General features: G+C 31.8%; 1 protein-coding gene across 1 annotated transcript; it reads left to right on the top strand.

Annotated features, from left to right (window-relative positions):
- The first annotated feature begins 1,250 nt into the window (after positions 1-1,250).
- On the top strand, positions 1,251-8,515 carry LOC130612547 (octopamine receptor-like). The gene is made up of 2 exons (XM_057433873.1): positions 1,251-2,186; positions 6,388-8,515. Exon 2 carries the CDS (start codon positions 6,432-6,434, stop codon positions 7,569-7,571), a length of 1,140 nt encoding a protein of 379 aa, XP_057289856.1. The 5' UTR covers positions 1,251-2,186; positions 6,388-6,431; the 3' UTR covers positions 7,572-8,515.
- Positions 8,516-12,546: the final 4,031 nt, after the last annotated feature.

The raw sequence follows: 12,546 nt of genomic DNA, 5'->3' as shown, positions 1-12,546 counted from the left end.
GATTTCTTCATTGCTCGTGTCATACGTAATAATCACTGGCAGGAAAATACGACATGATTTGCAACATTGGTCCTGGTGAAGAGGAATACTGCCAACCTGAAGCTAGTTGATTTTTTCTAATATTTGGTACTATATTTTGATGCAGGAATGTTGTTAATTGAACTTTCACATCATTACATATTTCATGCCATGTCTGGATATTTGTTTGTTAACATAAAAGTTTTTTCTCTCTCATTTTTTTGGGTTGTTCCTCATCTGTTTTATTTGTTTATTTGTAATTAAGTTTATTTTTTAAAGTTTGGTTATAGTTTCTACAATTTGCATTGGATATATATTTTTCTAATCTGTCTTTCTTCTTTTATTAGTGTTTTTTTTTATTTATCTATTCAATATCTGTTTCTATCTTCGTGTTTTTCTTGTGTTATTCGATTTTATTTCAAGACATGATTTCCACTGTATTTATACATCACATAAATTTCAATTTCAGAGAAGAATCACGTAACCGAAATAAATGATTATTATTTTTACTGTCAAAAAAAATTCTAACTAACGAACTGGATTAGACAAGGGCATGTGTGAGAGGAACATTTTTTTAATCATAAGCTTTGCAATAGCTGAAATCAAAAAATCAACAACGCTTAAAAAACTTTCCAACGGACGGAAACGTCTTCTTAAAAGATTTTCAGGCCAAACATAACCTAGAAGACAAACAGCTCATAGTTGTAAAATACAGGCATCAGTTGTTCCAATATTTATCTTTGTTTTAAAGATTATCAAACATTTCCTAATCTCTCTCAAACATTTATTTGACATTTAAGGCGGGTTTCATAACCGCAAATAAAAATTTTTCAAATCGTCACAATTTCGCATGACCACATCTCACGTCAACGAAAGAATCTATTTCTTAGTGAAAACTGTTTTTGCAAGATATTACAGTAATGGGGTGATGGTGTAGTGGTAGCGCATTCGGCTTGTAATCATAAGGTTTTAGGTTCGTGTCCCCTCTCTGACGCACTTTAAATATAGTGTTATCAGCCCATTTTCAAACATGTTAGAGAATTACCACACGCATTTCTGGCGGTAATGAAACACAGTTACAGTCGGATGGGAGAAGGAGCCAGTGTCGTCTCGAATGACGGTAAACTTTCCGATACTTACTTAATTTCTATTACCGTGTTTTCTGCGAAGATTATCTATAAAAGACATAAAAATGAATTTGCATGCAGAGTTTTTGATGATATAACAAGACAGTTGTTTTGCAAAGATGTATTGAACCAAAAAAAATCAACACACCTAAGCAAGTCGAAAAAGTCTGAATTTTTAGTGAAATTGATGTGCTCTTATCCTAAAAGCCATGCGTGTTATTTCAGTGTTCTTATCAGAGCATGGATAAACCGTATTTGCATTTGTGACGTCAACATAACTTAAGCTGATTGTTTACCAACGAGAATGCAAAATGGACTAGACAGATAACATAACCTAAGGTTTCGTTTGATCTTTTTGTTATCAACTGAGCATGAATATCTATTAAATGCAGTCTTAATTTCTGGCTAATTTTTAAGCTATTGTTCTCATAAACAAGGTTTTTATAAATAAAATCTCGTGCTCTATGCAACGGTAATAACGTCCTAAGACACTGCTATAACGTTTTTATTTATCTTTAGTGTTTTTTACTAGATTTGCAAGATAAAAAAATGTCGCCGTTAAATAAACAACATTGTGGTTGAAATGGCAGCCATAATTTTGATTTAAAGAAAACAATAAAATAGCATATTATATAAAGCAGTAAGGATATTACGAAAGAGAAACAATAATCCTTAAATGGGATTTTGTTTTATCAACTTTCATTTTCAAAATATTACATTGGAAGATAGTGATCAAGTTGGACAAATATGTGGTGGAAACGAAATGATGCGAATTGAAAGAGAAAAAAATAACACATTAAAACTAGGCTTACAAATATTCGTGATTTTTTTTCGTAATGTTTAACTGGCTTTTAGATTTTCGGCAGATTTTATAAAGAGACTTCAATTTAAAAAGCGTTTTAAGCTTTTTATCAACGTAAACAAACACGTAATTTGTTTTCAGCTATTTTTGCCATCGTAATTCGATTGGCAGGATTACATGAATTTTAAACCTGGCGGATTTGTGTGGACATCTAAATGGACATTTAATTAAAGGGAACGGTATGTCGAAGCTATTTTCTTTTTATGCACGCTCACAAATTGATAGTAAATGCAAGCTCTTTTTTTAATATCTTTTGTTACTATTTGTTAGGTGGATTAGAATATGGTCGATAAAGTTAGCATAGTAATGTTAAACTGTGCTATAAGTAGTTATAGTAAGCGAAATAATACGTCGTATCATTTATCCATTTAAAACGAAATAGTGGTGTGGTGTTTGGCAAATGCTGTCATTTTTTTGTTTAAGGCTGGTTTTCGTAATATTGACGAATATTGACTTTTAATCAGATTTTAACTCTTTTTTTTATAATATAATTGTCACTTTGTAAAGCCACCCCTTTTGTCTGCTCCACATAGGTAAGGTAAGTTATGTAGAAAGAATGTCCTCTTCCATTATTGTGAGACATGTCATAGCAAATTTTGTGATAAATTATATGTTGTGGCCGAGAGATCATTACTACTATTTTTGGACCAAAAAATGCTTTGTTTGTTAAAAAAGTAAAACTTTGATGTGAAGATCATGTCCTTATTTTTGTTAACGAGAGCATTTCGTAATTTCAATATTTTATTCAAGGTGCCAAATAAATGAGAAATATCTTGCTTGGATAAATATATTTTCTCTAACTTGGGATCTGATTAAACAAACTTAGCAAAATCAGCTAATGTCGTGAAACAAACAACATTTTAGTTGTCATGGTAACTGTAATTTTGTTTTGAAAAGAAGTGATAAAATAGCATAGCATGGGAGGCAGTATGTTTTGAAAGAGGAAAAATAATTTTAAAATCAGATTTTTTTATCTATGTTTTGTCTTTGAAATATCATCTTTGAAAATATTTATCAAATTTGAAGCATCGCGCAAAAAAATGCAAAAAGTACAAAGAGATTAAAAGAAAAGATAAAGAAATAAAACAATTCGTAGGGTGTAAAGGGGCGTTTATGCGGAAAAGATATCATTGGTATTAGTAACAAAGGGTGTAAACTAGTCTAAAATACTAAACTCATGTAACAAAAGTTTTTATCCATATTGCAGGCTTCCTTTTTTGAACTAGTAAGAGGTGAACGTTAAAATGTTTTGACTTTTTGTAGGTTTCTATTATAAGTATTTGCCTCTTATGGTTGTCATTGCAACCCCCATGTAAGGGGGGAGGGTGATAACAGACCAGGTAATCAAAATGTCACTTTTTACTGTTATTACTCATATTTTTGACTTCCAACGATGTGCAAAGAGTTGAGTAAGATATTAGATAAAATATCTCAAATTTAAAAAAAGATGACGTCTTGAAATCATTGACGTTATCAAAATTATTTTGTGAATTTTATTTATCTTATACAGAGCTATGTGCATGCAGACTTTTATATCCACAGCTTTTTCTGCTTAAGAGATAATAAAATGGAGCTCCCCTACCCAGAGCTGAAGGAGCCCGAAAAGTATAGGTCTAAATAGGGTTACAATAGTATGCCAGGTAAGACCAGATAGTTCCATGCTTTATTACAGTAGACGAAGAATTAAGAAGAAATTTTCAACTTTGTTATTTGACAAATGGAGCCACTTGTGTTTTGGAAACTTTGCCCATGTTCACATATCCTTCGCCGTTCTTCTACATCTGTCTTAAAATGTTCAATGTTTGTGTTATATACTTCTGTCTCAGCTATCAATATTTGGACAAGTGTTTAAGTGTTCTAAAGTTATTATGTATTTATATCTGTCGTAGGATTTTGTTTGGACTGATGTTCGAAGTTTTTAATAATTTGTAGCATTTTAAATGCAAGGTTGAGACTATACAATTAACATTATTTGTTACTGATGGTATGTTCTATTATCAACAAGTTGTAGAGAAAAGACACGAGTTTGAGCAATACTTTTAGGATACTATTCCAGTGGATATTGGTCTGTGTTTTAATATTTGTTAAGAGCCATGCTGTTCAAAAGCTTGTGGTTAAAAATCCAATTAAAATTGTAATATTAACATCGCATGGACAGACTTCTGATGTTTTTTAGTTTTTATTGGAACAGGAATCTTTTAACATTCTTTTCACCAGTCGTATATTGTTAACAAAAGTTTTGGTGGTATGTTTTCTAAGGATTTTTTCATTTCAACCACGAGGCACTCAACACAAGCTCATTTGGAAGTGGTGGCATTGTTGCTTAAGTCGCAATCAAAATGTCTATTTTAAAAATTTAATTCTCCTTCTGTGCACATAAGAAAAATTAATTCATTTTTAAGCTCTGAGTAAATAAATGGAATCGTTTTGTCAGAAATAAGGAATGGATGCATTTCCGTTGCATTTGAGTGCTAAGAAGTCATTTAAAAATTAAATAAGTGATCAATGTATTTTAATCCACTATATTCCTATCCTTTAGCGTAACACTTAGTGACCCCAACCTAACGAAATAATTTTTTAATCCATCTTAATAAAGCTTCGTTTTTCTTACGTCTTAATTCTCTTGACAGTGTTTCTTAGGAACACACTCGCTTTTTTTTCTGTTGACTTTTTTCCCGTATACCGTTTCTCTTCTATAAACATAGCAAGGTAGATAGCTACATTCCACCTGTTTTAATTTACAAAAAATAATACGCGGTGTCAGGGAAGATTTTATCACAACATCTTCTGATTTAGAATTTTCTTTTCTTTTTTATTTAACCATAAAACTTAGTAACAAGATGTTTTAGCTGGAAATGTAACCAATTTATTTATTAGTTATCAGGTCAATTCTAAATTACACAACATATCCTAAAATGTTAACAATCTTTTGTTTATGTTATGTTTTTTTCATCTTCATTTGCAGCTGTCTATGTTTCAACTAAGTACAAAAATCAACAACTCTATTGCTTTTATAGAAAACATATTTCAAAGACAGTTCATGTTTTCAACAATACATGCCAGAACCCAGGTTTATAGTGTATTTTGTTTGACTAATTCGTTTTATTTTTGTTATTTTGTGTTTTAATTTTTGTTTTTTATATTCAATAATAAATATTTTCCCTTAATATTTTGTTAAAAACAACAGAAATAATCTGCCTTAAAAACATGCTCTCGAGGAAGTCAAAGGAAAGTGAATTTGTTAAAGCAAGGAAGGGGTCGCAAGAAAGGATTTAATCCTCTTTGTTGTTGTTATTCTGTTGTTGTTATTCTGTTGTTGTTGACATACCGCGATTTCGATCTTTTTTAAAAATTTTTAATTATGTCTTGTTATTACTTATATATTGTATTATTTTTATTTATTAATAATTTTAATAGTCAATGCCATTTTTATGAAAATTGTGAATTAAATTCGCTATTAGGAAGTACTGCTTTTAAGGTGAATTTCTTACAATGAAATACTTCTAATTTAAAATTTTCCATTAGGTGAATTTTTTCACTTTCCTTATTTTTTAATTATGAGGGGATATTTATAACCAGTAGTTTTATACTATTTAAAAAAAAATCAAAAATTCATTGTATTTCAACAACAAAGAGAAAACATAAAGGGAAAATGATGAAGTTGATTTTATCACCACATCGTTAGTAATACAAAAAAAAAGAGATACGCTGCACCAAACTGTCAATCTTAAGTTTTGCGAGCTCATTATTCATCCTAAAAGTAAAGATGTGATAAAATTAACCATCGATTCTATTCAGGACAGTTTCTATTCACAATATCTATGACTACGTGAATCGTCTTAGCATGATCCTGAAATCACATCTATCAAAACATACAATATAAAGGCTGGACATTTCTCCTCCTTTTTTCAAATTGATAAATTAATCATATTTGCAAAATGGCTAATTAATTATATTAGCTACGTTATTTTGTTTGACGAAAAAGTTTTTTCAAAAAAGTGGACAAAATATTTTATTCTTATTTAGCGAGTGTTTCATTTTCAAGAAGAAGAAAAGGGTTCGTATAAATATATGTAAGCCACATGTACGTTTAAAACTGATTCAATAATTTGGCTATGCATTTGAAAAGTTAGCGGCAAAAATATGTCTTCCATTTACTGAGAAGAACATATTTCTTTGGTGTAGAAATATCATTTTGTAACAATAATATTAGCATTCAGTATATTTTTAAGGCAAGGCAGCTATCCGATCTCCTGGCAGATGTTTTAATTAGTTCTGTTTTATAAATAGAAATACTGGCTTTCAAAGTTTGTTTGTAGTGTATGGACTAATTTACCTTCTATGCTGCTTGTGTCAAATGTATTTAAATTCTTTTTTTAGGAATAAGAATATAATTAAAAAAAGAAGAAGGAGAAAAAACAAGAATGAACAACACGAGTTCTATCTCTACAAGTTGCACATTTGAAAGTACTTTAAACAAATTGGATTTCTTCCTGTACGTATTTATATCCTTAACAGCAATAATTGGAAACACGATCGTATTTGTCTGTTACTTTCGTTACCGTATTTTACGAAATATAACGAACGTTTTTATCATATCGCTATCGGCGAGTGATATTCTAGTTGCGGTGGTATCAATACCGTATTCATTCGGTGTATTTTTATGTGGTGTGCGACCAGCTAAAGACCACCGCAAGCTTGGTGATTTGATATATCTTGTATGCGATATGTTACCTAGTATTTTGTCCATCTATTCGTTAGCTTTAGTAGCCATCGATAGGGCTATAGCAATAAAGAAGCCATTTTTGCATCGTCGATATTTTAATCGCAAAACTGCTAGTATATCAGTAGGAATAATGTGGATATACACCGCTTTGTTAGTCTCTTTAATTTTCGCAATTGAAGCAGGGGACTTTACTTTATTTATAATATTCATGTCATATGTTCTTCCGGTCTTAATAATGATAGTGGCATATACAGTTATGGGGTATGTGGCAAGGAAGCACGCTACCGCTTTGAATTCTCTTGACAGAACTGCAAATCGTCTACGCGGAGAAAGCTACGTCAGTAGTAGTTTATCCAATAATAACTCTCCGGAGAAAATTTCACTTACAGTGAATGGAGAACATGAATATCCATTGGTGTCTGATGACAGAAGGAGATCGAATTCCATATTTTCTGGTCGTAGTGTTCTGGCGAGATCCGTACGGGGTTTTTCAGTTTCATATACAAAAGCTAGGACGGCGAGTATTGGAAGTTTAAGATGTTTAAAACGAGAATTAAAAGCAGCTGTTACGTTATCGTTGATACTAAGTTGTTTTATTATTAGCTGGACGCCATTCATGGCGTTGAATATCGAGCATTACAGATGTCCAGATTGTTTTATCAGCATTGACTTAGTGAAATACTTCAAGCTTTTGCATTATTCTAATTCTGCAGTAAACCCGATTTTGTATATACTTCTAAATAGACGTTGGAGAGCTGCATTCCGAATGGCAATTTGCTGCAAACGTGAGAAATCACATATATCAGAGGCTACTCATTCCGAATTATTCGGATGGTAGTAAAAGTAAGCAGAATAATAAAACGTTATATCGAAAATGTTTCATTCTCTTTTTTCGCGAGTTTTACTGTTAAGATTCTACAAATTTCTTAATTATCTTTGGCGTGTTCTTTGTGTACATTAGCCAATTTATTCTAAGCGCAAATATCTGTTTTCGTTTTCCGCAAATACAATAAGAAGAATGAGATAAGTCTAAACCAGAACAATCAGTATATGTTTTTTTATAAAAATTAAAACCAGGATACGAAATTGCTTAAATTTCTGGGTGGCTTAGTAGGATTCTTAGACTTTTTAAATAGACCTAGAGCTAGACGCAATGTAATCCGTAACTAAGTTTTAAGTGTTTTTTTTTCTTCTTTCATTTCTAATTGGATTTGTGTTCGGCAGCTTTTAGAGGAAAAAAGTTAAAGAACAAAAAATTTTTTTATGAAATTTGAATTTTTATGAAAAGTTCTTGTGTAAGACATGCGTTTGCTTGCTTTGATGAAACACCGCCACAAAACATCAACCTTAAACTCGTGCTTAAAGTGGAACTGAAAGATAAGATATACGGGATTTTAGATCGTTACAGCGGTACGAAATAGTCATAAGAAAAATAAATAAAAAATGAAAAAGAAAAGTGAAAATTATAGAGAAAAAGGGAAAAAAAAAACTATTTAAAAAATTAATCGCAGAATGCATTTGAAAACAGGAAAAAAAGGTCTGAACAGGAAAAAAAGCACCAAGGACAACATGTTCCCTATTCTTTTTACAAAGGTCTATATATTTTTTTTCTTTCTCTCTTATAATTTCTCTTAACTTTTGTGTATTTCTTTGTCAAAAAATATAGTAGTTTTAACAATAGGTTTTCCTTGCAACTTTTAAGGTAATGTAATTAATTTCATTTTTAGGAATAAACACAGAATTGTAAATATTGAAATGAAATGTATTTATTCATAACGATAACTTCTTTTGTCTTCATAATGTCTAACTCCTAAAAAGGGGAAAACGTGCCCATTCTTCCTTTTTTATTACCAAAATTTAGCGCTCATTCTTATTATAAGGATTTTTTAGATCGAGAATTTCTGTCGCAGGCTGTTGGTTATGATTAGTAAAATTACTAACCAATTTAAAAAAATGTTTGCGTGTCATAAAAATAATATACCTAGCTAAATTGTACAGATGTTAATATACTAAGTATACTCTCCAATCCTGGCCAAAATTGTTGATAAAATTTCATAAGTTCATAAGATAAACAAAGATGCAAGCCCCCCTTTCCCCCATTTCAATGTTGAAGACAATGGCTGGCTGTGGGTTGAGTAGCCAGCTGCATTTTTCAAACTGTGACAATGACTTCACCATTGAAATGGGGGTACTGGAAACTAGCTGTTGTTCTATAAGTAGAAAGTCTGCAACGTTTTAGTATACATATACCTTAATTTTTTCATGTTAAGTTATGTCAACAAAACAGAGAATCTCTACAACATATGGGACCACAGAAACAAAAAAGGTAATAAATCCACATGTGTTGGGCCTTTTCTTAACCAATTTTGGCCAGGATTGTAGCTCTTCAACCATGCTGTACAACTGTGCTGTGTACCCGATCGTCTACTGAAGAGTCAAAACGCATTCTCATCCTAAGGGTACCTTTCATGCTCAAAACTGAAATCCGTAGCGTTTGTTTTTACCAGATCCTGTTATAACACACTTAATCAACCAGTCAGTTACCATTCACGGTGTTTTAAGTGAGCTTAGTACATTCGCATTTAGTACATTTTAGTAGCAATTAAAAACTAGAAGGAGTAATACTTTAGTTGAAACATTTTGTTCAAAGATTCGGAAATGTCACCAAGAATAGCTTCCTAGATACTTATCTACCTAGTTAATAGTAAAAACAGGTTTTTACTTTTGTTGGGGCAAAAAAAATTTCATATATAGGCAGCTTATTCCTGACGCCATAAAAACTTCTTTTTTGTAATCTTTTCCTTCTTTAATCAAGGGAATATATCTACGAGTCAATCAACTACAATCTTTTTTAAAGAAGTATTGGAATGGATGCTCCATTTCAAAGTTCATTTACCCCCCTTTTTATATGAGACGAGAGCCACATACTTTGAACTTCTTAAACTTTACTTGTCAATGTTTACTTCACAACGGACTTAGGACTTTATTTGATTAGATCCAAGACCCTACACTATAATAATTCTTGCTGACGATAGCATGGTCTATTTTTTTCATTTTCCCGGACCTTCCAGGGTTGTCAAGTTAATTGTTCCATAATGCGGGCTTCGTAGAAACTGCGATTAGCGTATTTTTAACATTCTTGAACACCTGCCCAAAGTATCTGCGTAACTAAATCTTGCACAGCTTTTTTTTTTCGCATACGTAGAATTCGTCAGGTGATGGTGTTATGCCAGTTCGAGAGATAGCCAAAAATTATAACCAGGGTTGTAATTACTTAGCTAGCCTGTGTAAAAATAAGTCAGTCAATGGATAAAACAATGGATATACAGTTGACTCTCCCTAATTCAAATTTCCACGGGGTAAAATTTTGTTCGAATTATAGAAAGTCTCTGTAATTCGAACTTTTCAGAGAGTGGAAAATCGAATTACGAGAAATTAAGTTAATTTTGAAATCAAGAAAACATAGTTCAAGTTTCATTCAATCTTTATTTTCATAGGTTACGCAAAAAAGAAACTCTATTTGAAAAACTGTTGAATATTTGATTGCTTTACATTGAAGAGACGATCTCTTTCGACAATACGAGTTGCATCACCAAGTTCAAGACCAACGTTTTGAAAAATGACGTTCGAAAGACAATTTTTAAATTTTAGAGAAACATTCGAATTTGTCAAAGCCCTGTTTACATTTTAAAATTCGAATTAGGGAGAGAATCGTGCAAAGATATGGAAAAACTGTTCGAATTAAAGTTAAGTAAAGGAGAATTGACAGTAACAGAGCACTCGTTCGAATTATAGAAATAATCGAATTATAGAGATTCGAATTAGAGGGAGCCAACTGTATTTGCTTAACTGCGAAATAAAATTGTAACAGAGCATATATTCTAAGCCAAATTAGATTTCCTTTCGAAAGTGCTTTGTTATGAAATAATAAATTGGGAAAACGTAAGAATTATCGAACACCTGTTTTGAATGGCTGATAAGCAAATTGTGTTTTATATTATTCTTTTTTTATCTTTTTCCTGTCAAAGATTTATACTTTTTTAATTAAAATAAATATCGCCTTAATAATAGCCGTTTTTTATTTAAAATGCTACAATAGTTCACGAAAGCCATTTTAGGTTGGAAGTGATGGTGTCAGGTTTGTAGGTCTTCTACATACTTTGTATCTATAGGAATATTTAAATAAATAATAAAAATTTTTTCGGTATATATAACATGTTAACAAAATTATACATTTTCACGTTTTTCAGCAATGTACAAATCTTAAACACACTAAGATTTTTAGGATTTTGGCTACGTACCAAGATTTCGAGGAAGCATCCTAATGCCAGCCAGTGTTGGTGTTCCCATAAGTCTTTTATTCAGTTTAATATAAGAGCTTCTTATCCTAGCTAACATTATTATTTATTTTTGTGTTATCTTCACGAATCTGACTTTTATTCAGCTGCAGCTGTGGCTAATAGCTCTAAGCTAGCTAGCTACCTCTGACTAAAAAGTGAATACAATTGACTGCTACAAATTCTTTAAATAATCTTTCTTACGGAACTACACCTTCTACAACAGTCTCATTAACCTTTAATAGCAAGGGTTTACTTTATCTCTTATAATAATACAGAGACTGTGTCTGTTTGTAACAGGCAAAGTGGATAAGTTCATTTTCCTTTGATGTAGCCGAAAAAGTTATGTCTGAAATGTTAAATTTCCTGACGTTACGGCGCGACGTCAATAACACTACTTTAACGTCAATATCTTATATTAAGTTATTGAAGCCATTACAGTGCATTTAAAACTTTGAGGTCAAATAACTTGGAAACGAGGCGGTGACGTCAATGATTTTTCACCGTATGGGTAACTGAGGACCACCTGGGACCAATTTGGGCAAGTTTCCCAAATCCGTTTCCCGAAATCCGTTTCGGTATGAACGGGTTGACGACGTCATCAAAAAACTTTTGAACGTCAATATTTTCGTAACCGTTTGTCAAAAGTACATGGTCCTATACATTTTCTTGATCAGCGTTTCAAGATCTATACGATGAATGCAAAAGGTATACAAGTTACTAAAAAAAATTGGGGGTTTTGACGGGCCATTGCTGACGTCAGCAAAATTTTTAAAACCTTATATCTCATTAACCGGTCATCAAAAGCACATTATCATATACATTTTCTTGATCAGCGCTTTAAGCTCTACACAATAGAGGCAACGTGAAAACAAGCTTCTAAATTTTTTTTTTTGTGGATGGGTTGCTGACGTTATCCCAATTTTAATGATGCTTCTTTTTCGTTTTTTAATCTGCACATTTGGATTTTTCCACGAACTTTATCGACTAAAACGGGTTGATGACGTCATCAAAAACATTCCTTAATATCTCTGCAACCGTTTGTCAAAAGTACATGATCCAACATTTTCTTGATCAGCGTTTCAAGATTTATACGATGAAGGCAACAGGTATACAAATTTCTAAAAAAAAAATTTGGGGTTTTGACGGGCCATCGCTGACGTTATCAAACAATTTTAAACCCTTATATCTCATTAACCGCTCATCAAAATCACATGATCATATAAATTTTCTTGATCAGCAGTTTAAGCTCTACACAATGGGGGGAACGTGAAAAAAAATTTCAAAGAAAAAATATTTTGTCTCTTGACAGATCTTTGCTGGCGTCATCACAATTTAAATAACGGTTCTTTTTTACTGTTATCCTGCCTAAGTGGATTTTTCCACGGGTTTTATTGACTAATCTATATAATAATACGCCAGTTCCGTGTGTCTGTCTGTCACTTTTGCAAAGTCGATTATATTTTTTAAAATTTT

The sequence above is a fragment of the Hydractinia symbiolongicarpus genome, chromosome 10 (assembly GCF_029227915.1).
Source record: "Hydractinia symbiolongicarpus strain clone_291-10 chromosome 10, HSymV2.1, whole genome shotgun sequence".
Classification (NCBI taxonomy): Eukaryota; Metazoa; Cnidaria; class Hydrozoa; order Anthoathecata; family Hydractiniidae; genus Hydractinia; species Hydractinia symbiolongicarpus.
The sequence above is the reverse complement of the archived record's forward strand: the minus strand, read 5'-3'. Positions and strand labels throughout refer to the sequence as shown.

What these genes read in the sequence shown, in the direction of transcription:
- LOC130612547 (XM_057433873.1), top strand. Translation starts at nt 6,432, where the DNA reads ATGAACAACACGAGTTCTATCTCTACAAGTTGCACATTTGAAAGTACT.